Below are 11,682 nucleotides of genomic sequence, written 5' to 3'. Positions count from 1 at the left end.
CTTTGGGAGGCCGAGGAAGGAGGTTGCCATGAGCCCAGGAATTCAAGGTTATAGTGAGCTATGTGCGTGCCACTGCACTCCAGCCTGAGTGACAGAGCAAGACCCTGTCTCTAAAAAAACAGAAAGCAAGTTGAGACCCAGCTAACCATGCTATAATAGGAAATTGGTTTAAATGAACTAGTAGAATACTGGGTGACCATTATAAATGATGCTGGCTCACGGGCTTCCTAATGTGATACACTGGTACTCGTGCCCAAAAATGCATAAACACCAGACATACTCAAATTTAGGAACAGTCTACAAAACAACTGTCCTGTATGCTTAAAAATGCCAGTATCGGCCAGGTGCGGTGGCTCACGCCTGTAATCCCAGCACTTTGGGAGGCCAAGATGGGTGGATTGCCTAAGCTCAGGAGTTTGAGATCAGCCTGGGCACCATGGTGAAACCCTGTCTCTACTAAAATACAAAAAGTCAGCCGGGCGTGGTGGTGGGCGCCTGTAATCCCAGCTACTCAGGAGGCTGAGGCACGAGAATTGCTTGAACCCAGGAGGCGGAGGTTGCAGTGAGCCAAGGTCGTGCCACTGCAATCCAGCCTGGACTGTCTCAAAAAAAAAAAAAAAAAAGTCAATATAATGAAAGGCAAAGTACATTTAAGGTACTGTACTCATATTAAAGGAAACTAAAAAGACTCGACAGCTAAATGCAATGCAGGATGCCAAATGAGATCCTAGACCAAGGGAAAAAATTGTCATGAAGGACATTATGGGGCAATTGGCAGGACCTGAATTTGGACTGTCAATTAGATCATAGTATTACATCGGTCTAAGTTTCCTGATTTGGATAATTGTACTATATTATGTAAAAGAATGTTTTGTTCTTAGAAAATTTGCACTGATGGATTTTAAGGGTAAAGGGTATCTTGTATGCAACTTACTCTCAAATGGTTCAGAAAAAAATACAAATGTGTATTTATAGAGAAATAATGATAAAGTAAATGTGGTCAAATGATATTAGTGGATGAATCTGAGTGAAGGGTATCCTGGAATTCTTTTTAGTATTTTTGCCCCTTTCCCATGAGATTAAAAGTATTTTAAAATAAAAAGCTAAAAAAAGGAAGAAAGTGGTGCTGGTGAAGTATATTCCCCGGTAGGGGAAGGCTCTCAGGTGCACCAGCAGCAGCCATGAGTGCCTCAACACCAGGGAGAGCACAGCTGCCACTGACACCTTCTGCCACCCTGGACTCTCAGTTCCCTGTGCTACTAAAGGAACTCAGTGTGTGGTTGACCCCAAAGTTGTCCTGGGTTGACTCAAGAAGGTAAGATGAGCATTCTGAGGCGAAGAATTCTCTTTTGTGATTTTATTGACTCCAATTTTGCATTCTGACTGGCATTCCCTGCATCCCAAGGACCTTGACAGCGGAGGGAGGCAGAGATGGAGGAAGTGAAAACTACCCAAATTCAGTGTTTGTTACAGACAATTCAGACTGCAAAATTTAGGGTAGACTATGTTCATTTATCACTGATAATGACAGTCTTAACATTCCCCTACAACAGGAAGACCAAGATTTCCCCAAAACCAGCCAGCATCTTGCCCATTCGCCAGAAGGAGAAAAATAAGTCCTGGCAAGAGCCAAGATAAGGCCCAGAAGCCCCTGGGTTCCTTTTGCCAAGGTGAGTGGTTTCAAATTATGACAAGTTGCAGGTTCTCTGAGAAGCATCTGTAATAACCTGGCAAATTAAGCATCCTCTCCTGGGAGGAGGAATACAGAACTCTGTAACCACCCAATACCTGTTTCCAGGTCCTGCCCCTCCTGGGGCACAGGGCAGCCACCTTGCAATTCTCATCCCTAGAAAGGAGAGACCAGATCAACAAACAGCAGGGCTGGGACTGCCCAGGGGGTTCCGAGAGTCCTTCTCCCCTCCTATCACCTGCCCTCCAGGCACACTGTCCTACTTCCCCCTACTTCCCCAGGGGTTGTCAGGGACAGAAGGCCCCTCCTTCATCCCCCCTAGTGTTCCTCCACTCTTCCTCCGCCCCCCATTACTAGGGTGTCCAGGACATTGTGTGACTCAGGAAACAGCTCAGACGTGAGGCTTGCAGCAGGCCGAGGAGGAAGAAGAGGGGCAGTGGGAGCAGAGGAGGTGGCTCCTGCCCCAGTGAGAGCTCTGAGGGTCCCTGCCTGAAGAGGGACACGGACCGGGTCTTGGAGAAGGGGCTGTGGAATGCAGCCCCCTTCACTGCTGCTGCTGCTGCTGCTGCTGCTATGTGTCTCGGTGGTCATACCCAGAGGTGAGGCATGGCGTGGGTGAGGTGAGGGGACCCAGCTCCCTTAGGAGGATGTTCAGTGGGGTGGGGGAAGAGGGCCAAGCCCCAGGCCGTGTGAGGGATGCTGGATGGAGGAGATTCTCACTGCCCAAATAGAGACGGCCTCCAGGGAAAGATGGCTCTGCCCATGGAGCTGCTTCGGGCCTGGTGCCAGGGGTGGTGACTGCTGGGGGATGGGTGAGAGGGTGCCCACCTCCAGGAAGAACCTCGTCAGCACTGGCACTGGAGGACTCTTGCAGCCATAGGGAAGAGGGGAAGAGGGAACACACTGACCACCTGCTTGGGGAGGAGATGAGAGGGAAGCAGGAGATGGGGACATGAAAGGTCAGGCCTACTAAGCCCTTTCTTAGTCCAGCTGTCCCCACCCCCCGGATGGCTCAATGCTCAGCCTTTCCGGGAGGAAATCTCTTCGAAGTCTCAGCCATTCACCTCCCGGGAGCCACCTCCGCCCCTCTTCTGACCCCTGTTGTCTTGCTTCCGAGAGATGGAGTCCGAGGCTGGACTTGGGAGGCCAGAGAATAAACAGGAAAGGGGGGTAGGGATTAGTAAACTGGGATGGAGGGCACTGGGGCTGGGGCTGGGTACCATGTGGAGAGTGGGGACAGATGTGAAGAAGAGGTGGTTTAGAGTACCTGTGGGAGCTGCTGTGGGCAGGTCTCTCAGGAGCACCTAGAAGAGGAAAGGTGGAGGCACAGCACCCAGGGCTTCCATTGCACCTGCCTCTCCACCCTCAGGGCTGCTGTGTGGGAGTTTCCCAGAACCCTGTGCCAATGGAGGCACCTGCTTGAGCCTGCCTCTGGGACAAGGGACCTGCCAGTGAGTGTGCCTTGCAGGAGTGGGAGACTGGAGAGAAAGGGGGAGGGAGAGCAGGGGGGGAGAGGTGAGGAAGTGAGACCAAAGAAGAAAGAGAGGAAGTGAAGGAGATGAAGGGAAACAAATGAAGGCAGAGGAGGGAGTGGGCAAGAATAGGAAGAGGGACCAGTGATGTGAGTTTTCCTCTCCTCCCCTGCCCAGGTGTGCCCCTGGCTTCCTGGGTGAGACGTGCCAGTTTCCTGACCCCTGCCAGAACGCCCAGCTCTGCCAAAATGGAGGCAGCTGCCAAGCCCTGCTTCCCGCTCCCCTAGGACTCCCCAGCTCTCCCTCTCCATTGACACCCAGCTTCTTGTGCACTTGCCTCCCTGGCTTCACTGGTGAGAGATGCCAGGCCCAGCTTGAAGACCCTTGTCCTCCCTCCTTCTGTTCCAAAAGGGGCCGCTGCCACATCCAGGCCTCGGGCCGCCCACAGTGCTCCTGCATGCCTGGATGGACAGGTAAGCGCTGCTGGGGGCAGCCAGGAGGGGACAGGCAGGAGCAGTGGGCTAGGCTATGGGTGGGGAAGATGGAACTGGAGCCTGAGAAACTGCAAGCCCTTTGAAGACAGAAGCCATGAGAATCAACATGCCAATTCTTGGCAATCCACTTACCCACAACCAACATTCACCAGCATGGTTGTACTGATTGCTAAAATGTTAAAATATTTCCAAATTAAGGGTGCCATGAGCCCCCTTTGTGCACCATCCTGATGCCTGTCCTAGCCCCTTTAATCTCCCCACTGCCTAGCAGCTAGAGGGTCATTGCTCTGCATACCAGGGGTCCTCCAGACTTTTGCATTCTGAGCATCTGAATGGCTCCCATTCTGAGTGGAGGGAGCCATTATATCACCTGGGAAGACTGCAGTGGTGGGAGGGGCACCGGGAAGGGAAGGATGTGACCCAGAGAGTGGATTGGGGGCCGCCCCAGGAGGAGGGGTGTAACCCTGGGGCAAGCTTAGTGCTTCAGACTAGGGGCTCTGCACCAGCCCCTGGATCCAAATGCTAGCTCTGCCACTGATCAGCTACATGACCTCATATAAGATATTTTAGCTTTCTGGTGTTCAGTTGTCAGCTGACAAACAGGGAGAGTAATGGTCACACTTCATAAGGTTGCTGAGAGGACACAAGGGGCCGATGCTCAGGAAATGCTTGCTCAGCTCAGCACCTGGCACCTCCACTGCTGCCGCCATTACCACTGGTGCACATGGACTGTGAAGTGAGTCTCCAGGTGCCTAAACCCACTTAAAGATTAGGAAATGAGGATCAGAAAGGCAAAGTGGCTCACCCAAGGGTATACAACAAGTTGTGGCACAGCATGGTGCCACCTGAGTCTCCTGCCTGCAGACGTGGGGTGCTTTTCACCTCCCCCAAGATCACCCACATCCCAGATTTTCTCAGGCAAGGCCAATTTGCAATACTCTCATCATCACTTTAGAAGATATGGTCACTCCAGATAAACCCTCCCAAGCCATGACATCGCTGAGAGCAGGGGTGACGGAACAGAGCAAAGAAAGTATGGTAATAAAGGGAAGGAAATATGAAAATGAGACCCAGAGATAATCCAGAGTGAGCACTGGGTAACCTCAGATGGGCTAGAATTCGTACAATGCTAGAAACGGCTTCCTCTGTCCTCTGCCTCAGGTGAGCAGTGCCAGCTTCGGGACTTCTGTTCAGCCAACCCATGTGTTAATGGAGGGGTGTGTCTGGCCACGTACCCCCAGATCCAGTGCCACTGCCCACCGGGCTTCGAGGGCCATGCCTGTGAACGTGATGTCAACGAGTGCTTCCAGGACCCAGGACCCTGCCCCAAAGGCACCTCCTGCCATAACACCCTGGGCTCCTTCCAGTGCCTCTGCCCTGTGGGGCAGGAGGGTCCACGTTGTGAGCTGCGGGCAGGACCCTGCCCTCCTAGGGGCTGTTCGAATGGGGGCACCTGCCAGCTGATGCCAGGGAAAGACTCCACCTTTCACCTCTGCCTCTGTCCCCCAGGTGTGTCCTCACAGGGGCTCTCCGGCCGCCCCTCTCTCTGGGCAGGGCAGGATGTCTCCGTTGGAGCCTCCTCCCACAGCTGATCCATGACCCTGTCAGGTTTCTTAGGCCTGGACTGTGAGGTGAATCCAGACAACTGTGTCAGCCACCAATGTCAGAATGGGGGCACTTGCCAGGATGGGCTGGACACCTACACCTGCCTCTGCCCAGAAACCTGGACAGGTGAGTTGTTTAAGCCACATCCATGACACCCATGGCCCAGAGAGTTGGCCCCTGGCCTCCCCTACTCATAGGGCTCCCAGCCTTAGCCCTTGTCCCCTCCCCAACCCCCTGCAGGCTGGGACTGCTCCGAAGATGTGGATGAGTGTGAGACCCAGGGTCCCCCTCACTGCAGAAACGGGGGCACCTGCCAGAACTCTGCTGGTAGCTTTCACTGTGTGTGTGTGAGTGGCTGGGGGGGCACAAGCTGTGAGGAGAACCTGGATGACTGTATTGCTGCCACCTGTGCCCCGGGATCCACCTGCATTGACCGGGTGGGCTCTTTCTCCTGCCTCTGCCCACCTGGACGCACAGGTATGGGGGTAGAGGGTATCAGGAGGTGGGAGGTAGAGAAGGAGGGTGAGAGAAGCACCAGGAGGACTGCTAGGAGCTTCAAGTGGCCTTTGAGAGCCTCACCCCCTCTTACCCCTCCAGGACTCCTGTGCCACTTGGAAGACATGTGTCTGAGCCAGCCGTGCCATGGGGATGCCCAATGCAGCACCAACCCCCTCACAGGCTCCACACTCTGCCTGTGTCAGCCTGGCTATTCGGGGCCCACCTGCCACCAGGACCTGGATGAGTGTCTGATGGGTGAGGCCACTCCCACTTCAGAGCCTCTCTGAGCCTCAGACAGGCCTCTGCACTGAAGACAGAAAAGGGCAGATTGCTTTTCCAATTAAAAAACCAAACATCTTTTTCCTTGAATTTGCCCAGATTTGGCATCTCTTGCCTACATGACCCTCTCTCCAATGTTCAGCCCCTCAGTCCCCATGAATTTGGTCCCTTATTTCCTTTCCATCTTAAAGACACAAGCCCCTTCCCCAATTTGGTCTCGTCTGCCACACGCAGGCCCCCACACCTTCCCTGACAGTCTCACCTCCTTGCCCTTCCCGCCCTGACCCCTGTGGACTCCCAGCTCTTCTCTCCTCCCAGCCCAGCAAGGCCCAAGTCCCTGTGAACATGGCGGTTCCTGCCTCAACACTCCTGGCTCCTTCAACTGCCTCTGTCCACCTGGCTACACAGGCTCCCGTTGTGAGGCTGATCACAATGAGTGCCTCTCCCAGCCCTGCCACCCAGGAAGCACCTGTCTGGACCTACTTGCCACCTTCCACTGCCTCTGCCCGCCAGGTATCAGCTGGATGGGGCCTTGGGTGGGGAAAACAGGGAACTAGTCCTGAACCCACTAGGAATGCCCCCTCCAGAGTAAGGACAGCTTCAGGCCAATTGGCGTAAGTTACCACAGATGCTTCTCTCTCTACCCCCAGATGAAAACTCAGGGACACCCAAGACCCCTAGGAGAAGGGTTACCACAGATGGTAGTGAGGTTATGCATTCCTCAACTTGGGGGGAAGCTGCCATTCATTTCATAGTCATCATAGAGGCTGCACAACCTGGTCCACTGTACACAGCAGCCCAGCAAGAGAGGGTAGAAGAGCAGTTCATAAACTTTCTGTGCTGCAGCCTTTGCTCAGGTCAACCCAGAATGCTCCCTCTGATTATAGAAACTCTCCCATGTAGAGATTCAAGGTAATCCCTTAAAATCCCAAAAGCCCTGTGATACAACAGGAAAATTCGGTACAACAAGAAAAAAATTGCTGCAAGACAGCACCCACCTCCAGGCTAGTTTTAAGGGGGAAAAGTCGCCCCAGGGAGACAGCAACACAGCCAACATCAAGGAGTTGAATGAAATCAGAAAAATAATCGCCAACTTTATGCCAGGTACTGTCTGAGCATCTTACAGGCATTGTCTCATCTACTTATTACAATAACCCTATGAGGTCAGCACTGCCCATTTTATAACTGAAGAAACTGAGGCACAGAGAGTTTAAGTGACTTGTCCAAGGCCACCCAGCTAGCAAGTGGCAGAGCTGAGATTCAAACCAAGGGCTTCAACAATTATAACCACTACCCCATATTGACTTTCTAAACTGAGTGGCACCCAAAGATACTGGCTCAGGTCACCCAACAGACAATCATAGAGAAATAAGAGAAAACGGTTCGGTAACCCAAGGGACAACATTGTAGATATCAAGGAACTTCAGAAGCAGACTCCTCAGGCAAGAAAAGAAAGGAAGCCAAGGTCCAGAGGTTGATCCCACCTCAATTCAGGATGAAACAGTGGAGACCAGGATGAACCCAAAGCAACGGGACAAATATAGGAGCAACAAGCTTCCCAGATGCACTTCAAATTCCTCCACTTTGGGATCTCTGTTCTCCCTAGCATGGAGGCCCGCCCAGGGAGAACAAGAAGCGGGACTCATTCTCCAAGCCAATTTGTTCCTATTTGTACCTTGAGGTCCTCCAGGCTGATCAGCCTGCCCTGGTGAGCCCCGCCCTCTGTATACACAGGAATGGCCACAAAAAAGCCTTGTAGTCCTCCCGCAGGTCCCCAGCAAGCACCCTGTTCCCTGGCCTTTCACACCTCAAGGAGCAGGGCCACACACTGCGAAGCAGCAGGGCCTCAGGGTTCATCTTATTCAACCCCATGCAGACAGCACCTCGGGGGAGGACCGCCTGAGTGGGGCAAGTCAGGAACAGGGCCGATTCTAGAACACAGGTCTCCCAGGCAGACCTGGCTGAGCCACAGCCTTCATGGTCCCCATGTCCCCAGGCTTAGAAGGGCAGCTCTGTGAGGTGGAGACCAACGAGTGTGCCTCAGCTCCCTGCCTGAACCACGCGGATTGCCATGACCTGCTCAATGGCTTCCAGTGCATCTGCCTGCCTGGTGAGTACAGATGCCTCTCTGGCCACCCTCAGACCCCAGGCCTCTGAACCTGCAGAGTTCAGGCCCAGCAATCACCCAAGGCCACTTGAAGCTCTCTCTAGCCAAGCCAAGGAGTCCTCCAAATCTGTCTTTGCTCCCCAAAATCTCTACTCTTACATCCCCAAATCTTCCCTTGCTTACTTGCCCATTCTCATCTCTGTCCTACCAAATCACCCAAAGATCCCTCCTTTCCAGTCCTCCTGCACAGCCTCTGTGTATGCATGTTGAGGTCCCAGGCTGGTCTTGGCACTCTCATCATAAACCCAGCAAAAGCTGCCCCAAGCCTTTCTTCTCCAGCCTCACCGGACACTCCTCTGTCCCCTGCTATTATAATAACTACATTTATTCACCACTTACTCCAGGCTAGCCATTTGGCTGAGTACTTTTCAGGCATTATGTCATTTAATCTTTTTAACAGTACCATGAGGTAGGTTCCATTATTATTCCCCTTTTACACAGAACAGGAAACTGGGGCCTAGAGGGTTGACCAGCTTGCCCAAAGTCACACAGCTGGCAGGTGGCTGAGCTTCACCTTTTCTGCATCATCTCCTGTCACCCCACACTCACCTGCCCCAGGTGTCTTCTCCGGGAAGCTCTGCAAGTTCACCTTTCCTGGCAAGGGAAGGCGCCATGCTGTGCCTCCCTCAATGACCTTGGCCTCCTCTCCCCACCCAATTCCGCCCCACCAGGATTCTCCGGCACCCGATGTGAGGAGGATATCGATGAGTGCAGAAGCTTTCCCTGTGCCAATGGTGGGCAGTGCCAGGACCAGCCTGGAGCCTTCCACTGCAAGTGTCTCCCAGGTAAACTGGGGCACACACTGTGGGGGACAGCGGGAGCAGGAGGCAGACATCCATGCAGGTCCCTGACCTTCCTGCTGTGCCACAGGCTTTGAAGGGCCACGCTGTCAAATAGAGGTGGATGAGTGCCTGAGTGACCCATGTCCCGTTGGAGCCAGCTGCCTTGATCTTCCAGGAGCCTTCTTTTGCCTCTGCCCCTCTGGTTTCACAGGTTCACAGGGGAGGCATTGGAAAGAACTGGCAGAATATTTTATTCCATTTGGGTTGGGGCAGAGTTCATTGGTGGGTGTTTGATGGTTGGGATGTGAGAATAGAATGAGAATGGTATCCTTTAAAGTTATTTAGTGTAAAACCTGCACAATTGTACAACCATGGGGACAAGGGCAGGGGTTACCGTAGGGCCCACATGGGCCCAGTGTAAATGGTGTGATTGCGGCTTGGGAGCAGAAGACGGGGCTCAAAGAAAAGGCATTCACTTGCTTATTTAGCAAGCACTTACCAACTGCCTACTATGCCAGATACGGAGGCAAATCTGAGTAAGACAGTTGCCATCTTCATGTGACTTTAAGTCTAATACAGAGAGACCAACAAGTCTCCTGTTGATCATAGCCCACAGAGGTGCTCTGAGAGAAAAACGTGCAGGATATTACAAGAGCACAGAGGACCAGCCAACCCAGACTAAAAATGGAGGAGGTGATGGCTGAGATGAGTCTTGAAAGATAAGCAGAGGCTGGGCGTGGTGGCTCACGCCTATAGTCCCAGCACTTCGGGAAGCCGAGGCTGGTGGATCACCTGAGATTAGGAGTTCGAGATCAGCCTGGCCAACATGGTGAAACCTCGTCTCTATTAAAAATACAAAAATTACACTTTGGGAGGCCGAGGCGGGTGGATGATGAGGTCAGGAGATCGACACTATCCTGGCTAACATGGTGAAACCCCGTCTCAACTAAAAATACAAAAAATTAACTGGGCGTGGTGGCGGGCGCCTATAGTCCCAGCTACTCCAGAGGCTGAGGCAGGAGAATGGCGTGAACCCGGGAGGCGGAGCTTGCAGTGAGCTGAGATCACGCCACTGCACTCCAGCCTGGGTGGCAGAGTAAGACTCCACCTCAAAAAAAAAAAAAAAAAAATACAAAAATTAGCCAGGCGTGGTGGTGGGCGCCTGCAATCCCAGCTATTGGGGAGGCTGAGGCAAGAGAATCACTTGAACCTGGGAAGCAGTGGTTGCAGTGAGCCAAGATCACTCCACTGCACTCCAGCCTGGGTGACAGAGCAAGATTCCATCTCAAAAAAAAAAGAAGGAAGGAAGGAAGGAAAGAAGGAAGGAAGGAAGGAGAGAAGGGAAGGAAAGGAAGGAAAGGAGGAAATGAGGAAAGAGAGAAAGATAGAAAGATGGATGGTCAGGAGTCTGTCTAAATAGAGTGCCAGATAGTGTGTTTTAGCTGGAGATAACTGCATGTGCAAAGACACAGATGGAAGAAAAGCCCACCCCATTTAAGGAACTGTAAGAAAGTCAGAGTTAAGGGTACAGCAAGGCAAAGATGAGAAACACAGCTGTTGTACAAATGTCATGTCCTGCAGGACTCTGCATATCATTCTGAGAAAGTTAAACAGTATCTTAAAGGCAATAGGGACCCATTGAAGGACAGGTTCATGGGTTCATAGGGAGTGAGTAAGGCAAGCATAAGAAGTGGCTTTGGCCCAATGAAGGATGTGGAGGAGCTGTTTTCTTTTTGACCCATCTTCCCACCCCAGGCCAGCTCTGTGAGGTTCCCCTGTGTGCTCCCAACCTGTGCCAGCCCAAGCAGATATGTAAGGACCAGAAAGACAAGGCCAACTGCCTCTGTCCTGATGGAAGCCCTGGCTGTGCCCCACCTGAGGACAACTGCACCTGCCACCACGGGCACTGCCAGAGGTAACATCTTCCAGACCCCCCCCATCTGCCCCCTCCTTTGGGCTCCCTTCGCTAGGACAGGAGAAGACAGCCAGTGAGATGTAGGTCTGTGAGAAATGACCAATGGGGAAAAGGAAGGAGATGGCAAAGTTCTTAGGGCAAGGCAGTGGGAGGGCTCAACTGGTAAGTGTTATCCAAGGAGAAGAGAGTCCACAAAAACTGGTGGAAACAGAGGACCAGGGGGTCAGAGCAGAAAGAAGAGCATTAAATCCCAGGGCGAATTAATCATTCATTAGAAAAATATCTGCTGAGGCCAGGCACAGTGCTGATTACGGTCTCATGCCGGTAATCCCAGCACTTTGGGAGGCCGAGGTGGGCGGATCACCTGAGATCAGCAGTTCAACATCAGCCTGGCCAACATGGTGAAATCCTGTAGCTACTAAAAATGCAAAAGTTAGCTGGGCATGGTGGCGCACCTGTAATCCCAGCTACTTGGGAGGCTGAAGCGGAAGGATCACTTGAACCCAAGAGGCGGAGGTTGCAGTCAGCCAAGATCATGCCACTGCACTCCAGCCTGGGTGACAGAGCAAGACTCCGTCTCAAAAAAAAAAAATCTGCTGAGCACCTACTTTGTGTGGCTACTGTTCCAGGCCCTGGGGGAAACACAAAGCAAAAGAGATAAAGCAACTGCTCTCGTAGAGCTTTCATTCTAAAGAAAGACAGAAAATAAGTAAGTTACAGAAAGAATATATATATATATATATATATATATATATATATATATATCTCCAACTAGATATA

The 11,682-nt window shown here is 52.3% G+C and overlaps 1 protein-coding gene across 6 annotated transcripts in view; it reads left to right on the top strand.

Moving 5' to 3' along the window:
• Nucleotides 1–2,071: 2,071 nt before the first annotated feature.
• The window catches only part of NOTCH4 (notch receptor 4), a 29,245-nt gene continuing 19,634 nt past the window's right edge, over nucleotides 2,072–11,682 (top strand). For 3 of the 6 annotated variants that reach the window (XM_054686782.2, XM_054686780.2, XM_009450982.5), the window contains exons 1-12: nucleotides 2,072–2,289; nucleotides 3,060–3,141; nucleotides 3,340–3,635; nucleotides 4,818–5,165; nucleotides 5,265–5,387; nucleotides 5,502–5,738; nucleotides 5,859–6,014; nucleotides 6,357–6,551; nucleotides 8,035–8,148; nucleotides 8,877–8,990; nucleotides 9,076–9,198; nucleotides 10,743–10,902. In XM_054686782.2, coding sequence (XP_054542757.1) covers nucleotides 2,223–2,289; nucleotides 3,060–3,141; nucleotides 3,340–3,635; nucleotides 4,818–5,165; nucleotides 5,265–5,387; nucleotides 5,502–5,738; nucleotides 5,859–6,014; nucleotides 6,357–6,551; nucleotides 8,035–8,148; nucleotides 8,877–8,990; nucleotides 9,076–9,198; nucleotides 10,743–10,902 — 2,015 coding nt within the window. In that variant the 5' untranslated portion in view covers nucleotides 2,072–2,222. The remainder of the gene's footprint in view (nucleotides 2,290–3,059; nucleotides 3,142–3,339; nucleotides 3,636–4,817; nucleotides 5,166–5,264; nucleotides 5,388–5,501; nucleotides 5,739–5,858; nucleotides 6,015–6,356; nucleotides 6,552–8,034; nucleotides 8,149–8,876; nucleotides 8,991–9,075; nucleotides 9,199–10,742; nucleotides 10,903–11,682) is intronic. The other 3 variants (XM_054686783.2, XM_054686781.2, XM_054686784.2) reach the window with 3 other exon arrangements.

This window comes from Pan troglodytes, chromosome 5 (assembly GCF_028858775.2).
Source record: "Pan troglodytes isolate AG18354 chromosome 5, NHGRI_mPanTro3-v2.0_pri, whole genome shotgun sequence".
In the NCBI taxonomy this organism is placed as follows: domain Eukaryota; kingdom Metazoa; phylum Chordata; class Mammalia; order Primates; family Hominidae; genus Pan; species Pan troglodytes.
The sequence above is the reverse complement of the archived record's forward strand: the minus strand, read 5'-3'. Positions and strand labels throughout refer to the sequence as shown.